General features: G+C 38.3%; 1 protein-coding gene across 1 annotated transcript in view; it reads left to right on the top strand.

The window, feature by feature from the left end:
- CFAP58 (cilia and flagella associated protein 58) overlaps positions 1 to 18,645 on the top strand; it is a 61,435-nt gene that overhangs the window by 24,215 nt on the left and 18,575 nt on the right. The window contains exons 10-15 of the mRNA XM_014957612.1: positions 859 to 1,020; positions 4,107 to 4,253; positions 7,763 to 7,903; positions 8,249 to 8,472; positions 10,731 to 10,842; positions 12,967 to 13,071. Coding sequence (XP_014813098.1) covers positions 859 to 1,020; positions 4,107 to 4,253; positions 7,763 to 7,903; positions 8,249 to 8,472; positions 10,731 to 10,842; positions 12,967 to 13,071 — 891 coding nt within the window. The remainder of the gene's footprint in view (positions 1 to 858; positions 1,021 to 4,106; positions 4,254 to 7,762; positions 7,904 to 8,248; positions 8,473 to 10,730; positions 10,843 to 12,966; positions 13,072 to 18,645) is intronic.

The raw sequence follows: 18,645 nt of genomic DNA on the forward strand, positions 1-18,645 counted from the left end.
ATTTCTTCTAGTCTTCTTTCTTTGTAATGCTGGATTCTGTTTGAATGCTGCTTGTTTGTGCTCCTTGGTTTTCAACTTTGTACAGCAGAAGCAAGGCTGTTACATTTTAAAAAAATAATTAGGAAGCCCATCATAATGATTAGCAACTATTCGTATTTTTGCTCCTTTAATGTAGTAATTCTTATGTATTGTTACAGTGGTAACTTTAATAAAGGTGTTTATAAAACACCTTTGTATTTTTGTTTATTGATACTGCATGTGATCACCTTCTTTCTATAGCCTACAATACTCCATTCTCTATAATCTTCACATCATTATTTCTAATCCTTCATAGAAGCAACTAATAGTGATTACTGCTTATTTAGATCAAGTGTTAGTTACATTAACTAACTTTCTTATTATTGTAATTACATATCAACAGTTCGTCATCATGTGTTCATTAAAAAAAAAGTTGGCTTAGAATTTAGGAGTACATGCAGGGCTTCTTGGAAAAACATTTGGTTTTATTCATCTTATACAGCTGACATCCAAAACAACGTACAAAGTCCAGCTTTGCTCTATAAATAACCTAAGGCTATTCTTGATGACAGCTGTTTATATTCGTTTTATCGAACCTGCTCGGTGGCAATATTTTCACTAGCTTGTTTTGAAATTAAATATGTGCATGTCTATAAGTTTTAGTCTTGGAAAAAAAATGAGGTATGAGATTAAAATAAAATGTTGTCCCACATAAGCAATCCAGAAAGGTTAAACTTGGACTTGGACTGACTCATCTTACAAGAAAATCACAAACTCTGCCTCATCCTTAGAATCTTGTGATGATAGTTTAATTGTGTTCACTTCCTTTTTCCACTCCAGGTCCTCCAGCACCTGAAAGATATTGAAATACGGGAAATACAGATTTGTGACTACGAGAAGAAAATAGAAGAGGCTGCAATTAAATTAAAACAGCAACAAAACCGCTGTGAAGCTGTGAGAACAGAGAGGAATCTGTACAGTAAAAATCTGATTGAAGCTAAGGTAGAAGGATACGTTTTTCCTCATGTTTCTTTCTCTGCTCTTGTTGGTTTTTTTCCTAATCTAATTTTAATTTGTTAAAATTAGAGCTCACTGCATAAATGGAAGAAGTAGTTTCTTCATTCCTGTGTGTTTTGGGGAAATGAATGTTTTAGGTCCCTGACATTTTATCTGGACAGTTTGTATTTGGACTGGAAACAGGATCCCACTGCCATGTAGCAATATTCCTGCTTCAAACCACACATAAAATCACTGTGCACTGGAGCTACGGAATCATAAAACCCTATCAGAGAAGAAATTTCTTCCTTTCCATCCTGGCCCCACTCTGTTTTATCCCTTTAGGTGTTGTCTGTGTGTATGGGAAATATGATATAAGGGGAATAAGATTGCCTCCTTAGCCCTGCACATGACTGGAAATCACAATTTAGAAAGCAGAGGAACCCTTTTCCAGCTGAAGTGGAATTTTCTGACAGAACTTTATGCTTCCACCTTGCTTGTTCCTTTCAGGGAGTGTAATTTTCCTCCAATAATGATTCTCTCCATTTATATCTTTTCCTTGGGGATCTCACTAACAATACTAGGGGGAGAGAACAGATCACTACAGGATACATTCTGTTATCCTGATGTAAAGATCTAAAATACTATGCAAATCCTATTGCAGTTGCAGAGATTGGGACCTTGGGTAGCTGTGATTTGCAGCCTTGGGTTATTTCAGAATAAGGATTTATAACATAAACATAGATAGTAGATTACAAATTCATACTCTGATTTCAATAGGTAGGTGTTTTGCTTGAGAAGCAGACGGGAATGAACTGTCCAAGTTCTTATCCAGCTATGGGCTGAATTTAATTAGGAATGAATCATTTTGCCATTCGTGTGGGATGCTTTACTTGACCTTTGTCTGCCTCTTATCAGTGGATATTGTGTTTAGATTCTCTCAGGAGAAATAAGGGTGAAAAATTGCAACACTGACGGGGTTTTTTAATTATTTTTTTAAAATATGCAGCATAAATTTGCTTACTTATAAAGAACTGGCATCTCGGTGCTGAGTTACAAAATGAAGCAATGAACTCTTCAGCCCTTTCAGGTTTTGAATGTTATATGGTGGTAATCACGATGCTGTTCATGGTTCCAGTTGTTAGGGGCTGGTGTTTAGACTTTAATAGCTTATTTGGCTTATCATAAAACTTTTTTAGCAAGACCAGTGTAAGAAGATAGCTGGCCCAAAAAATCCTTTGGTCAAGGCAATATGTGCAGCAGTGAAAAAAAATAGCCATTCATAGTTCAGTAGCAGGTTAGCCAGCCATGAAAGAAAAACAAAATAAACAGAGGGTTGTGTTAAAAAAATTATGGTAAATTCTTTTTCCTTTTGGGAAGTAAAACAAATCTGCACAAGCTTGTTTAGATAAAGCTAGATGTAAGTATTTTTGGATTGCTTAAAGTGTAAAGATCCCTTGTTGCCCACCTTGCTAGTGGTCTCCAGAGTACCATAGTGTTCAGCTCAGTAAAATCTCTTGGAACAGACATGCTGCTGGCTGTTAATATGAGATTAATATCTGATGATTTCATCCTTGGGGTTTCTTTTGGTGTTAGCAGCTCATTTGTTTAAACAAGTTGATTTGGAGGCCTGTTGATGAAAATCATGTGTTCTTGCTGTTCTTCATTAAATATAGAATTAGGAATGTGTATGGGTGTATGTCCAGGCACCATATATTAAATGTCTCTCATCTTTTACAGTTTTGAAGCAATTTATAGGCTATTTAGCAAAGACAGCTATTAATATGACTTTTACATTCACAGGAGTGACTGAAGATGCAAAAAGGTTGGCCTAATGGCATATTGCTTCATTTATTTCTGGTTCGTTTGATTTGCCAAATAAGTGTGGAATCCATATTTTCTCTGTCCTATTTGTGAAGACTGCCACAACTCAAGATCTTGCTTAACGACATTAAGCATTTCATGCAAGAAAACATCACTCATTTGTCCAGTGAATCCACACCTATTGTGAACAGTGCTAAAAGAGCTCTAAGCTACCCTGGTTTTGTACTGAAACAGAATCATAGAACCATGGAATGGTCAGAGTTGGAAGGGACCTTAAAGATCATTGAATTCCAACTGCCTTGGCCTGGGCAGGGACACCTCCCACCAGACCAGGTTGCTCAAAGCCCCATCCAGCCTGGCCTTGAACACTTCCAGGGATGGGGCAGCCACATGAATATATTCAGATTCAAGGTTACAATGTCTTCTCTGGGAGATGGCAGCCTCAGGAGGAGTAGGAGCAGAAGACGAATAGCTTCTAAAGCTACTTTCATTAAATTCAGAAGAGCTTGTCTCTCTAAACATTAAATTTATTAGCTTCCATTCCATGTCACAACATGTGCCGTCACTGCAATGAGTTGAAACAGTTTCTTAATTTTGTATGGGCAGGCACCTCTGTGCTGTGAGTAGGAGTATTCCTCTGACCTAATGTCTCTGCAGTGCTACCAGGCATTTTGCTCTGTGTTTTAAGCTTAAAATATATGCTAAATAATCTCATACCAGGGACTTTTCTGAGCACTCTCTTTCCCCCCTTGCACCCGAGTGCTGGCCAAATGGAGGTAAGCATTTCCTATACTCCCTCACAAGCATGTAGGTGTCTTATGGGTAAGTTCATCTGCACAAAACCACCTTCTCTCCAAACATTTGTGCCCAAGTGCATACAACCTTACTGAAAAACACATTACTAGAAGCATGAAAACAGATGGATGGGATCAGAATCTTACTCATTTGGATTGACTGCTGCTTCTTACCATGTGTCTAGCACTTTAAATTAAATGGCTTACTGTACTCAAAACTTGATGGGCATTATTTTTGTCAATGTATCTTTTAAATGATTTTTTTTAGTGAAATGTCATGCTGGCATAAGCAAACAATTGTAATTTAATGAAGCTGTTTTATTCTCTTGGTTTAAAAAGTAATGTCTTTTGATACGTACAGCAAATCTCTCAAGTACTGTGGCTACACTTTCCAGCATCAAAATACTCTGAACTCCCAATCACAAACTTGCTCTTTTTTGATCCTCTCTGTGATGACACTTCCTGTCCTGTTAGGATGAAATAGCAGAAATGAAGAAAAAACTGAAAACTTTGACACATCAGGTGGATGAGCTGAAAGAGGAGATTGCAGGCAAAGATGCAGCCCTTGTGAAAGCCCATGTAGAACAACAGCGAATGGAGAAGGAGAAGGAATCATTAAAAGTAAGAGCCTTTACACATACACCTTCTTACAAAGGATGGTTTCTATGATTTCACAGACTGCGTTATGTTCCCAGTCTATGGTAGTTGTTTTGCTGTTTTTTAATAAACTATTCTGTAATTAAAGCACAAGATCTCAGTACCCTTTAGAGGTATTAGTTACACAAATCTTCTGTGTATCTGACAAATTCAATCTGCCTATTTTTATAATCAGAAAGGTCCTGGGCTGTCTGTTGGAAGCTTTAAATCTCTTGATGACTGAACATTTTTACTAAAATGTTCCAGCTTGCAGAAATTTGGAGTTTGGTCATAGCCTGCTTCTAGCAAACTTTTTAATAGAGACCCTTCAAGTTTTTCTTTTTAAAAACTTTTTTTTTCTCTGCTGTTTTTAAGTGAAACCCCATTATATTATATTTCACAATCTTGTATTTCCTGTGTGACTAGCAAGCATTAGTCTTCTGGGAGTTAGGCAGTGCCTTTTAGTAGGTCCCTCTGCACAGAAAGTTATTTTAATATTGTGGTATAATGCAGCAAGAATCTGTTTTAAATCAAAGGAAAAGTCAGCTTGAAGCTCTGGTGGTTCTTCTCAGCACTGGCTGCAGCCCATCCTTAGATAAGCTATTAGATTTGTGGTGATATCTCAACCCAATTTACTGCACTCTCAAAAGATTTAAGGAGTTAGTGTCCAAATCAGCTTATTTTTTGTCCACACTAAGCACTAAAAAAAAAATAAAACCAGGAGACAAACAACACCCCCAAAAACCAAGTCCCCTGCTGCTTTCCACAATGTTTTTCTTTTGTCAGTTTATTGTTATGCTGCAATGACTCCTTGAATTTTCAGCCCCTCTCAGCACATTACAGTTATGACAAGATGTCAATAGAGCTTTGTAAAAAAAACAGGTGATGCATTTGTGTTCTTGTACCTGATCTGTCTCAGAATTGTCCCATCAGTGATGGAAAAGTCAAATAGGATCGTGTTTCCTGTGTGCAGCTTTTTGCCTTAACTAGTCCCCAATTCTGTCTTATCACCTCAGAACTGTCTGCCATCCATTTAACAAACATACGACTGCTACATGGTTTACCCTCTCAATTATTCACTGGCAAGTGTGTCCTTACCCTGACATCACATTACTGAGTAGCTTCAGGGCATTGTGGTCTTCTACCTGAGTGTTTCTGCTGAATGCTAAAGCAGAAGAGAATTCAAAGAGAGAGCTGATTGACACAGGCACAAAAGAACCCAATTATTTGTGTAGCAAGCCGGCTTCAATTTGTCCTGTTTGTGCTGATGTGAAGGAAGCAAGCAAGCTGTTCCTGGGAAATCAGTTTAAAGAACATGCTAAATCATGGAGAACTGGGACTCATAGGAATGAGATAATACAGATATTGGATTTATGCTTGTCTCGGCTGGCATAAAGGTCTTAAAAAATGTGTAATCATGGTAAATGAAATGGAGAACGCCTGATCCAAGCTGCATTAAAGCCAGTACAATGCCCTCTTTTGGTTTCAGATGGGCTTCATACGGGCTTGCAAATCAGCCTGGCTTGACAAGGCATCTGAATGTTGAAAAATATGTATCTGAAAGATGTAACAACTATAGCCCTCCAGGTCTGAGTTGCTGTCAAATGCTTTTGTATAATTTTGTAGATGTTCATGCATGTCTTTTTTTTCCTTTGTTTTTTTTAGCATTTTCTAGAAATCTGCATGTAAAACCTTTGCCATATTGTTATTTCAGTATTCCATGTCCAGCCCCAGTTATACCTTTTATAAAATTCATATTTTCCTCCCATACCTAGAAAAAAAAACCCCACAAACTCTTCATGTATGCTAATATTTCAGAATCTAAACAAGAATTTGGTTTGAATTTGGTTTGAGACATTGGCAAAGGTCCCATATAAATTCTTCCTTGCTCATTGTTCTTCAGTTCGTACAAACTCTCTGAACCAACTTCAAACGAGCTGATTTACAGCAATTTCAGACCTGACCATTTCCCTGCATGCACAGTGACTGTGTTTATTCATTTCCTTCTCATTTCCTGTGTGCCTAATGTACACAGACCCTCATGGTGTAGTTTTTAGCATATTTAATCTCCCTGAAAGTCCTGTTAGCTTCTGGGGCCTTTGTGTGACTTAAAGTATTTATGTTCTTTACTATACAAGGCAGTTCAGATTTATTTTAACTTGGTGCATTCCAGTGAGAAGATTTGTTTATGTGAATGTTTGCTGCCAGCTTCTAATGCCATTTCTTGTTTACAACTCATATTTTTTCTGACATAAGGAGAACATAGAATTTTGATATATTAAAAAAATATTATCCAGCAATGCCAAACGCATGAGCAGTTTTACGTTTGTAGACAGCTTTTGCACAGTGTTGATTGCGTTTCAATATGAAGTGGCTTGCATTTTTATTTGGCTGATGGATTCTGATGAACATGTAACACTGAGTAAGAGAGATATGAGTGTTGCACATATGGGAAAATGAGGATTTTATTAGAGAAAATAAGAATGGAACGAGCTATTTTATTATGACAATGGAACTGTTTCTGTCTTAAATCAATGTTTTTGCAGGTGCAGCCTTCATCACAGCTTCATTCTTTCAGCATTGGATGATGCTCTTTCCCAAAAAACATCTTGAACATCATCCTTCATAAGGGTCAGAGTTGTGGCAAAGCCTTTAAGTCAAGGCTTGAAACTTTTCCTATCTGTGACAATGGACTGTTGTCAGCTACTTCCATCTTGGCTCTAATTGCCTAGCAATGATAGAAATTTCTAATAATCCAAGAAAACCTTATTAGTTTTTATCTACGTACATCCTTTGAATTAAAGAGTTCATGACAGTAGGTAGGGTAGAATTATAGAATTATTGGGCACATTCCAGTGTTCGTTTACGTTAGTGGTGCATGATCACTGTAACAGCGCATTACTTCTCCTGTACTTAGGGATAGCCCCTCTTTTCTTGGTCTTCCTCATCTATGCATCCACTACAAAAGTGCTAAAGCCCTTTAATTTTGCTGTTCCCTGCCTGGTTACCATCATCTCCACCAATTCTGTTATTCCAGTCTGAAGCCTGTCCTGAGTTGATGCTGATTTGTTTTGTGTAGCATAGATTGTTGCCTTTTCCAGCAAGGTGAACTATCCTTTCTTACACACCTGACTGACTTTGAATAACAGCTCCATTGAAAAGCTTTCCAAATATGACCTATTTAATTTAAAAAAATATATTATTAAATGACATGTCCCTGTATTACAACTTGAACCCTTGTCAAAGATAAAAATCTGTTCAAATTTCTATAGTGTGTAAAAAAAACGATCTTAAAATACTGTGTACAACATTTCTTTACAGGTCTTCATGCTTGCTTGTCTTAATCATTTGTTCTCAAAGACCAACAAAATATATACCTCTCAGGAAACTAAAAGAATGTGAGAGTTTATGAAAATCCTGACTCTTAATCCCAGATTTATGTAATGGGAAGTTGTTACTAAGCACGGTTTACCTATATTCTTTGACTTCATCAGGCTGAACTGCTTAAGATGAAAAAACAGGCTCTGGAAACCAAGCAATTTATAGAAAATCAGGAGGCAGAAGAGAGAAAACTCCTAAAAATCATTGCTGAAGCTGATGCTGAGAGGATGAAGCAGAAGAAGGAATTTGACCGGGTAGGAATCTCTAATCTGGTTTTTCAAACCCTGCGTTCTGTTCCCTCATTTGTCCAGTCTATTTTTGCAGTCAAGATCCTCAGCTACTATAAATGTGGTACTGCTAAAGCTTTATAGTGCCATTGCAACAAAAAAGTTAAGACACTGAAGTGAACAGAATATGTAGTTTATACTATTCGGGTGACTGAATAGGGGAAACTATTAGGCCCTAGCCTTATTTCTTTCACTAATAACAGTGAAACCTTTTAATGCACATGATTTTGACTGATGCAAATATAGTTATGATACTTTGGGAACGTGCTGAGGAGCTGTAACTGAGGTTACTGCTTTTCCCTGTGTCCTTAGGTCATCAACGAGAGAGATGTCCTGGGGTGCCAGCTTGTTCGGCGCAATGATGAAGTGGCTCTGCTCTATGAAAAGATAAAAATTCAGCAGTCTGTCTTAAACAAGGGCGAAACCCAGTACCGACAGAGGATGGAAGACATCCGACTTCTCAAGCTGGAGATCAAAAAACTTCGGCGTGAGAAGGGAATACTTGGCAAGAGTGTGGCTAACGTGGAGGAGCTCAGGTAGAGAGACTGATTGAATACATTTCCATAGTGACTGTATCCATGTTTCTGTGTTTGAGAGAGACAAGACATTTTATGCACGGTAAAGATTTGTATCAACAAACATTATACTTTGGAGAAGAGGATTGGGATTGTTTGGTTTGACCTCAAACACAGAGTGGATTAAATTCACAGAGCAATTTATCAGCAATTAAGAAAATTAAAATAAGGAGGAGGAAAAAAGACATCTTTGCCAAAACTGAAACAGTTTCCATATTTCCCCTTGTACTGTGAGTTACTGCCTATGGAATAAACTTGACAGACAGCAGGAGAAAAGGCGTTCATAGTTCAGTAAGCTACTTAGTGGTACCCAAAGCCCAAATTAGTGGAACTACTTTTTATGAGGCAATCCACGGAGGATGGGGAACACTTGACATATTTATAACAAGCCCCTGCACATTTTCAGGGCTCTCCTTCCAGATTTATATGCAGACTTGCTCTCTGAGAAAGACTTAGTTAAATTTTCGCTGAAGGTTGTGTTTCTTTAAAACAGAAGTTTAATAGCCCCAGCCTGATTTATCTTCTCCTTCTCTGGCTTAATGCTTCCCTTCTTTTTTTTTTTTTTTTTTTTTTTTTTTTTTTTTTTTTCCCAAAAAAAAAAAAAAAAAAAAAAAAAAAAAAAAAAAAAAAAAAAAAGTTCTAGGAAAAATATTAAACCCAGTTTTCAAACTGAACCCTTTATTTTGGGGAAGGCACTTGTGGCATGAGAAATGGAGCCAAGACACAAGCCATGGCATATTTTTTTTTTTTTTTTTGGGGGGGGGGGGGTTTTTTTTGTGGGTTTTGGTTTTTTTTTTTTTTTTTTTTTTTTTTTTTTTTTTTAACCCTCCCATATTTGAGGTGTATTCTTTGCTGATGGGAAACTCTTGTCATTTTCTATAGAATCAGTCTTGGTTTGTGAGGAGAGGCAGCTGTGTTTTTAGCAGGTAAACATCATACCAATTCTATGTAGCTACCACAGTTTTGGGTGAGATCTTTACCTTAACTGTATAATTCCATGTCTTTCACTGGAGCAAATTAACTTCAGTCCATGATCAGTCCCATTGACTCCAGGGGAATCGTGCCAGTTTGTTTTGGTGTAACAAAAGAGAACTGGGCACAAAACATTAGCAATTGGAGTTTTCATCGACGGGCTGCAGACAGGAATAGGATTTGAACTCTCTGCCCAATTGCATTCGGCTGGAAGTCTGTTACTGTATTGAAACTCAGAGAGGGTATTGAAGTACAGTGCGACGTATGCCATGATGGGTGGATCAATTCTTGCTAACTGCAGCAGCGATCACATACTTTAATGAAGTCCAAAACCATCATGAAAACTGCCTGTCAAAAGACTCCATTTATCACTTGTGCTGCTAATTAGCTTTCTTGATTTGCCAATTGGAGATGAGGGCTTTTTTTCCTCTTCCATAACCTTGTCCAACCTCACAGTTAAAAAAAACGGCCTTTTTCTCTCTAGTGAGCTAAATGCAACTCTGAGCTTAGCAGGAAGAGATTTAGTGGGGGAGTAGGCACACGGTCATCCTCCACCCCCTTTCCCCTTGGAGAACTTACAGGATCCACCCACCCAAGTGATAAGGGTTGGACAATTGCAATCCTGCCCCTTGAGCCCCCCATCTCCACCGTAGTAGTGTAGTTGTCAACGCATCTTGGGAGTGCTCAATTAATTTTAAATTCAACAACAAATCACCCCTGAAATCCCTTGAGGAGAGGTAGTACGAGTAAAGGAAATCAAATGTAGGTTTTCTAAAGAACAGTGTCCATCATGCTTAGGTCCTAGAGTGTGTTTTATTTACTGGATTGTGTGAGCCACCTAAATTTAAAACCTTATTTCAAACACAAGCTGTCAGATTCAATACAGGGGTGACCGGGTATGACTCCATAACTAATTTGTAGGTTACTCTAGGTGAACTAACTGTCCTTCTGGCCTTTATGTACATGGGAAGATGTGGGCAGTAAGACCTAGCAGGCTGTGGAGTAGATGCCCCAAAGACTGATGAAAAGTCCCTTTTTTGAGCCATTCTTACAAGGTGAATAAAAAGGTCTCTGTTATCTTATGGTTCCACCTCTGTAGTGATATCAGTGTCTTCTATTAGTCACAAAAGTCACTTTGCCAGTGCTGTAGTGCATGAGAGAATGGTTTATTAATGTTTATTAATGCTTTGGTCACATTGATGTGGTTTTGGTGTGTTTTTTTGTTTTTGTTTTATGCTGGTCTTAAGACAGGAGGTTCATCACATGCGGAAGGAACTATTAAGGGAACAGACTCGGTGCAAAGTTTTGGAAGAAGAACTGGAGAATCCCTTGAATGTTCACAGATGGAGAAAATTAGAGGTGATGTCTCAGCATTTCAAGTTCCCAAAGCCCATATTACCAAATCAGTGACACAGCACAAAGCCTATTTAGTTTACTGTTATGCAAATTATGTGGAGAGGCAGGCAGACTGAAATTTCCATAGTATCAGTGGAGTGGTTAACTGCTGAATGGTTTCCTTGCACAATGCAATCAGTATTATTTTTGTGTCACTTTCTCAATGAAAAATTGCAGAGGGATTTATAAAGAGCCAGTCAAATGCTAAAGGAAATAAAGAATGCATAAGGTTAGTTTGGACGGAGGTGATTCCTAAATGTGGATGATGAGAAAGAGAAGGGTTTGGGAAAGATAAAATCCTGCCCTCGCCAGTTAGAGAGTTGTATGTGGGAAGAAAGCCAGAATTAGAAAGGGTCGTGGAACAGGTATTGGGGAATGGACAAACACAGACAGAAGGAAGAAGTCTCTGCACAAACAGTGGTGGGCTCCCAAAAATCACCATGCCAGGTAATGTGAGTTACGTAAAGAGCAAAGCTAAATTTTCACACTATTTGAACCCACAAAATGAAGGGGAAAAATAAATAAAAAATCTGTCAAGTACAGACCAAATATATGACCATCAATTGGCATCACTGGAGATTTTTGAAGTAAGTCAGAGCCAGCTGAGATTTCTCTGTTGCAGGGATCTCTGATCTAATGCCAGCGTAGGTTGCTTGGCTGCTCTAATAATGAGTGGTAACATGCTAGTCCCTACAGAAGCAGAGCTGAATATTTTGGCTGTGCTTGCTAGCTTGGTAGTTAATTTCTGATCTTTCCATGCTGAGCTTAAAGCTGAATGGTATGTTTAGCTTTTCTCCTGGAAGGGAGATAAAATGCAGGATGCTGAACTAGGTTAAAGACATCTTGGTACAATCTCCAGCAGCATCTTGTGACAAAGGAAATCAGGCCAGGCAAAGCATCCAGTGTTGAGAAAATGAATGTACGAATAGGCTGATAGTGGGAAATGACATTCTAGGTCACTGGTTTGTGTTTGGAACACAGAAAGGCCAGCAGATGGCTAGATCCATATGAAATAATCCTGATGGGGTTTTGATTCAAGTCCTAATGAACAAACACCCTCATATCACTACACTTGTCACAAATTGGCACCATGTTTGGGCAGTGCTATAAAAAAAGGCAGGACTGAGTGGGTCACAGGGACTGAACTACTTTTTAGCCTGGTTTCTCAGGAAATTCTGTTGTGTTGTGAGCACTGCGTGCGTATCTGTCTTAGTGTCCCAGTTAGACTTAAATTGATTAGTCAATTTAGAAAAAATCAGATAAAGGATTAAGAGCCATGAGATACCAAGTTGCTTATAAGCTCAAGCAAATATGCACAGAGCAGGACTTTACTGGAGTCTTTACTGCAGTGTGAGTTTAATCCTTATGAGCCACCAGAGACACCACATGTGAGAGGAGAAACCATGTGGGAGAGAGGTGGTGTGAATCCCTGAGTGGGGAAAAGCTTCCATCAGTTTGCTCCTCATTAAAGAATCCAACAGGAAGACTGGTAGGAAAGTAAACTTTGCTGGCTGCTCCTCACAGAATTATTTGTTTGCTCCTTAGAGCTTCCTCCAGATGCAATCTGGGAGAAGAGAAGAAAAAGGGAAGCAGGAGAGACATCTACTAGCTCCTGGTCTTAACTTCTCAACCTGTATCAGAAGGCTATATTGCCTTTTCTTCAAGACTAAAATTTTCCTCTGGGAAGTGCTTGCACTACTTTTCATATGTCAATGGGCAGTTTCAGTTTCTGCTAAAAATGATATACAAACCTCCTTTTCCTTCCTTGTCACATGGTTCTACCAATCTTTGCTGGTTTGGGGGTTAAGTTCTGAAGGATTACTATTATCCTAGGTGTTTTGAGGAGGATTGATGATGGTAATAGTGTTAAACATGAATGTGCTCTAACTCCTCTTCAAGAGGCAGAGATTCCAGTTTTAGGACTGCTTGTATAAATGCCATTTATATACTCCCACCACCCCCTGCCTTCCAGCCCCAATTTTATATTTGTCGCTTTTGGACAGATAAATATTATGGTTTCCTTTTGCAAGCAAGGAACGCTAACTTGTTGTAATGTATAGTTTTTGAAACTGCTTTACTCTTGTCTAGGCCAGTGACCCAAGTACCTTTGAGCTGATTCAGAAAATACAGAGGCTACAGAAGCAGCTTATCACCAAGACAGGTGAAGTGATAGAGAAAGAATTGCTTCTTCAGGTACTGCAGCGTCATTATATTGTATCTTATTAACATATTTGACTTTCCCTGCATTCTCTGTCTGCTCAGATGTGCCTCCTGAATGCTATTTGGATGCATGACTTTGAATATCTTTTGCATGCCCCTTAGGTAGCTTTAGATGGCAGCACTGACTCACCGAAAGAGAACAAATAGCAGCTGATTAGTTTATTTTTATATCCTGGTTACTGATACCTGGACAACTCTGGAAAATAAAATTAAAGGTTTGCTTTAGTTTACTCACGTCATAGAGTAGTGTTCAAGTCAGTGTTAGATTTTTTGAAAGGTTTTTTGTCCTTTAAAGAATGTCTGCTATGACCAGGACATGAAGGAAAGTCCTTGTTTGATTCCATTTGTGCTTAGCTTGGCTCTTGGCAGAAGGAATCCTACAGAGTTTGTGTGATTTAGATATGTTGCTGTCTGGGCCATGTTTGACTTTAAGGTCTTTGTGCTGAACTTTCCCAAAATGTAATTTTTGTGATAACTTATCTTTTGTTGACTGTATCAGATGTCCCTTAACCCCAGAGATACCAACAAGATTCATGTTGTAGAATCAAGGAGAGACCGTATTCCTGTAATGCAAACATTGCTATCAAATATAACAGAAAAATGACTGTCTTTGGGCTTCAATCATAGGTGCAAAACTGGGAAATTCATCATCTTCTCTCTGGTGACTGTAGGGATAGCTATAGTTTGCTGGCTCTACTGGTTTTAACATCTTGGTCTTAAATACCCTTAAATACCTTGCTCTGAAATACCCTTACTTAATTAATAGTCTTGATACCTATGTTGGATATCACTCAATGGAGAGTAGAATGTGACCTGAAGCTCCTTCTGTATTGAAAAGCAGCTCAGCAGATATTATCATGGCAGGGTTTGTGTCTCTCTCTCTTTATTGTTTCATAGGAAAAACTAGATCTGCAATTTCATTTGAAGGTAATGTATGGCTATTTATGCCTTTGGTAGGAAAAATGTAATCTCTGTTGCATAGCACTGAAATGCTATCAGTGAAATAGCTTGTTAGCTTAAACAAAATGTAGCAAAAATACCTGCAAATCTGCTGTGCTTTACCCTTGCACAAACCCAGTTCTGTTAAATGTTGACATAGTCTCTGTTGCGTATCTTGCCTTATCCTTAGTGTGCTCCCGTTTAGCTATTATCCTTATTTAGAAGTGAAGAACTGAGATACAGAGATACTATGTTACCTATGTAAGAAAACATAGGTATTTGAGACTGTTACTATACTAGTCATTGGCACAATTTTTTGTCTGTGCAGTAGTTCTTCTGCTGCAACTCTACATTTTTTTTTTTTAAAGAAGTTTGTCTCTAAGAAACTTAGTTATTATATCTAGAATTGTTAATGAGATCCTTTGAGTCTCTACTTCAAGCACCAATTTCCTGTGCAACAATGCTGCAATGAAGGTCTCCCTTGGTGAGATTGACAGTAAAGAAAAGGTCAAAAATACCACACTCCACATTCTATTCAGGGCTTTACCATCAATATTTTTGAGCTCTTCTCTGGTTTGCCACAGTAGTTTTGAGTCTTTCACAATGACTGAAATGGGGCTTTTACACAGGAGCCCTGTTAGGGGCAGGTCTCCTATGTAATACCTTATGGTCACCTATGTAGGTCTCCTATGTAGGTCCTATATAGGAGGAGAGGTAACCAGAGATGGGGAACATCCCCCAGCTCATTTCCTCAAAGCTCAGTATGTCCTACTGGTCATTGGTGTAGGACTTTGAAGCTAAGTGTACAAGCTGAGAGCTTCTGCGGGTGCATCTGGATAACCTTGTATGAATCATTTCATTATTCTTTGGACTGGTTTTCCTACATACATATAACATGGTATGATTGTAACATCTGTTTTGTGAAGTACTCTGATACTCACTAAAGCAAAATGCTTGCTAATAACCTATGAAACTGATGTCCAAACTCCTGTGGTGAAGGAGCGAGCCTGAGGAGCACCTCCAGCAGAAGGAAATGAATGGAGAGCACTAACGTTTACTTTCCAGAGGGAGCTGGGCTGTATGCACCAGGAGCGTTGCTTCACCAGGCCCCCTTCTGGGCAGTGTGTCCTAATTAAACAGAGAGTATCGGCTTGATCCTTACTGAAATTTACCATTATAAGAAACAGCAGCAATTTAGCTCCTTTTTTTTTTTTATTTGTCCCCTCAATATAATTTGTCTTGCTTAGCAAGTTCGCTGTGTGGTCAATATAACAGCCAGTGTATAAGGCACTGCTTCCCCACAGGGTCTAATTATTCCTTTTTTTTTTTTTTTTAATTCTTTTGGTAACTTCCCTCATGCCTAAAGGTATTCAACCCTGTTGGTTTTTGGGGAGGTTTTTTTTTGTTTGGTTTTGTGTGTTGTTTTTTTTTTTTAATTCTTTTGGTAACTTCCCTCATGCCTAAAGGTATTCAACCCTGTTGGTTTTTGGGGAGGTTTTTTTTTGTTTGGTTTTGTGTGTTGTTTTTTTTTTTTAATTCTTTTGGTAACTTCCCTCATGCCTAAAGGTATTCAACCCTGTTGGTTTTTGGGGAGGTTTTTTTTTGTTTGGTTTTGTGTGTTGTTTTTTTTTTTTAATTCTTTTGGTAACTTCCCTCATGCCTAAAGGTATTCAACCCTGTTGGTTTTTGGGGAGGTTTTTTTTTGTTTGGTTTTGTGTGTTGTTTTTTTTTTTTAATTCTTTTGGTAACTTCCCTCATGCCTAAAGGTATTCAACCCTGTTGGTTTTTGGGGAGGTTTTTTTTTGTTTGGTTTTGTGTGTTGTTTTTTTTTTTTAATTCTTTTGGTAACTTCCCTCATGCCTAAAGGTATTCAACCCTGTTGGTTTTTGGGGAGGTTTTTTTTTGTTTGGTTTTGTGTGTTGTTTTTTTTTTTTAATTCTTTTGGTAACTTCCCTCATGCCTAAAGGTATTCAACCCTGTTGGTTTTTGGGGAGGTTTTTTTTTGTTTGGTTTTGTGTGTTGTTTTTTTTTTTTAATTCTTTTGGTAACTTCCCTCATGCCTAAAGGTATTCAACCCTGTTGGTTTTTGGGGAGGTTTTTTTTTGTTTGGTTTTGTGTGTTGTTTTTTTTTTTTAATTCTTTTGGTAACTTCCCTCATGCCTAAAGGTATTCAACCCTGTTGGTTTTTGGGGAGGTTTTTTTTTGTTTGGTTTTGTGTGTTGTTTTTTTTTTTTAATTCTTTTGGTAACTTCCCTCATGCCTAAAGGTATTCAACCCTGTTGGTTTTTGGGGAGGTTTTTTTTTGTTTGGTTTTGTGTGTTGTTTTTTTTTTTTTTTAATTTTTTTGGTAAATTCCCTCATGCCTAAAGGTATTCAACACTGTTGGTTTTTGGTGAGGTTTTTTTTTGTTTGTTTTTGTGTGTTGTTTTTTTTTTTTTAATCAATGTCTCCTGGAAGTCAGCTCAGCTCAGTTCAGCCCAGTCAGTCTCTGCTCATTTGCAGGAGCGGGGTAATTGCTGATGACTTGCCCTGTGCCTGGCTGGTCTGACATCCCCTCTGTTCAGCAGCAGAGACTGCAGGAGCTGAGGCATCCAAACTTTGTAGTTTTCCCCATTTTGTGTTTGCTTGTTTAAGTCGCTCCCAGCTTTCCTTGCTCCCAGTCATCCTCATCTACATCCTGCCCTGTGACAAGGACACAACCATTGTGTGTATCTCCTTTAAAAGGATCTTAATTTTTTTGCTTGCCATACAGAACCATTTTTACGTGTGCGTGGCCACCATGCTGGCAGATGGGATAGTGGTTGAAGGTGAAGCTTGTGAGTGCCTGTGATTTCTGCGTGTGTGTATCACATCAGTGTAGTAATGCAATGGAGTGCAAAAAACTCTGTAGATTGAATATTGAATGTGCAAAACACCTTTGGAATTTAGAAATAACCCACGTTGGGAAATGGATGAGCCCAGTGTCAGCAACCTGCAGTTTGATTTGTAGGGTATTCACCTTGCTGCACCCTCAGGCAGCACCGTAATGTTTGTATAAGGAAAACATAATTCCATTTGTACTGCATGCACTGTAGTTTGCTCTTCCGATTGTTACCTTTTTTTTTAAATAATCTTTTAAATAAAAGCTAGTTTATGCAGGAAACAATGTTTCAGGATGAGCGAGATATATAAATGGAAATTTTTGCCAAGTAAGGATCACAGAATATAGATTCATGTAGAAAAGCACCTGCTTACTTTACCCACTCCTGATGTATATTTGATCAGATCCTTTTTATTAGTTTTTTTTTCACCTGTTTCTCACCTGTTAGTCCTTTAAAAATGATGCAGCTGTAAAAGCGTGCTACAGTCCATGCTATGTGAGTCAAAGGCAGTTTCACTACATTTCAGTCAGGAAGTTTTGATCGCTGACAGTAGAGGAAGAGCCCAGCTTGACTCTAAAATCCCATACAAAAATATCTTTCTTAACCTGTCAGCAGGGCACCTTATTTTTTTTTTTTTTTGGTATTGTACATTTACTGAGAAATATTGAATATGCAAGACGATCAATGTTGAGTTTTTCAGAACAACTTTTCAGAGTTAAACACTTTATTAAAGACATAGGAAGATGTCCCATGTTACAGAAATGATTAAACTCTTCTCTTGTTTCTGATTTATCTGTGCCCTGTAGCCACAGCATCTTGGGTTATAACTGATCAGTTCTCATACACCACATAAATGGGGACATCCTGAGACTGAAGAGTAGCTGCAAAGCAGGAGGTCATGCTTTCTCCTTAACTCAGACATTCTCACAGTTGTGAGCTGCTGTGTTGATGAAAAATGCTGTCTTAAAAATCAGATCCAAACCCAAGGTCTTGAATACTTACAGTCAATAAAAATCCGATGGCATTTCTGCCAAACAGAGGAAATGTTACTTCAGGGTTAGTCAGTTTCTGTGTTTCAGTCATTACCTTCCTTCTGAATTTGTGCAGTTGAAAGATAGAGCACTTTTTGGTTCTGCAGGGCTTTGTGGAGACATACATTGTGTGTTAACCAAGGGTTTTCAAAGATGGGTGAAGGTCTTTGTGAACACATGTGGTATGAGCAAAATGTGTTGTATAGCCATAAGGTAAAATTATTAATAAGAGGAGTGTTCTGCTGAACAAATCCCAACTGCAAAAACCATACTCACTCACTTTGTACGTGGGGCAAATTCCTCACGTGACTGATGTTCTACTGCTCTAGTGCACACCGAACAGCGAGGGGGTAACTTGCAGTGTCACGTATTACCTTGTTAGGGTTATGATTAGTGTGGTTTTAGGAGCTTATCCCATTAAAACTGAATTATGGACTGCTGTATTTGTCTGAAATTTAGTTCTTTCTCTTCAGAGTGAACTCCTCTAATTTGATTTTATGTCTGACTGAGCGGAATTTTATTCAGCTGCACATCTTGGAATGGATAACAGTGGGAAGATTCGCATTATATGTCAGTTACCTCCGTTGTCAATCATCTCAGAAGATTGTTTATAGATGTTAAAAGAGAGATGTTCAACCAGGATTATTTGTGGAGGGAGGCAAAGGCAAATGTGCCTCATTTAAGCCTTGCATGTAGCAGTGAAAGTATTGCTTTTC

Source organism: Calidris pugnax, unplaced genomic scaffold (assembly GCF_001431845.1).
Source record: "Calidris pugnax isolate Ruff unplaced genomic scaffold, ASM143184v1 scaffold4, whole genome shotgun sequence".
In the NCBI taxonomy this organism is placed as follows: domain Eukaryota; kingdom Metazoa; phylum Chordata; class Aves; order Charadriiformes; family Scolopacidae; genus Calidris; species Calidris pugnax.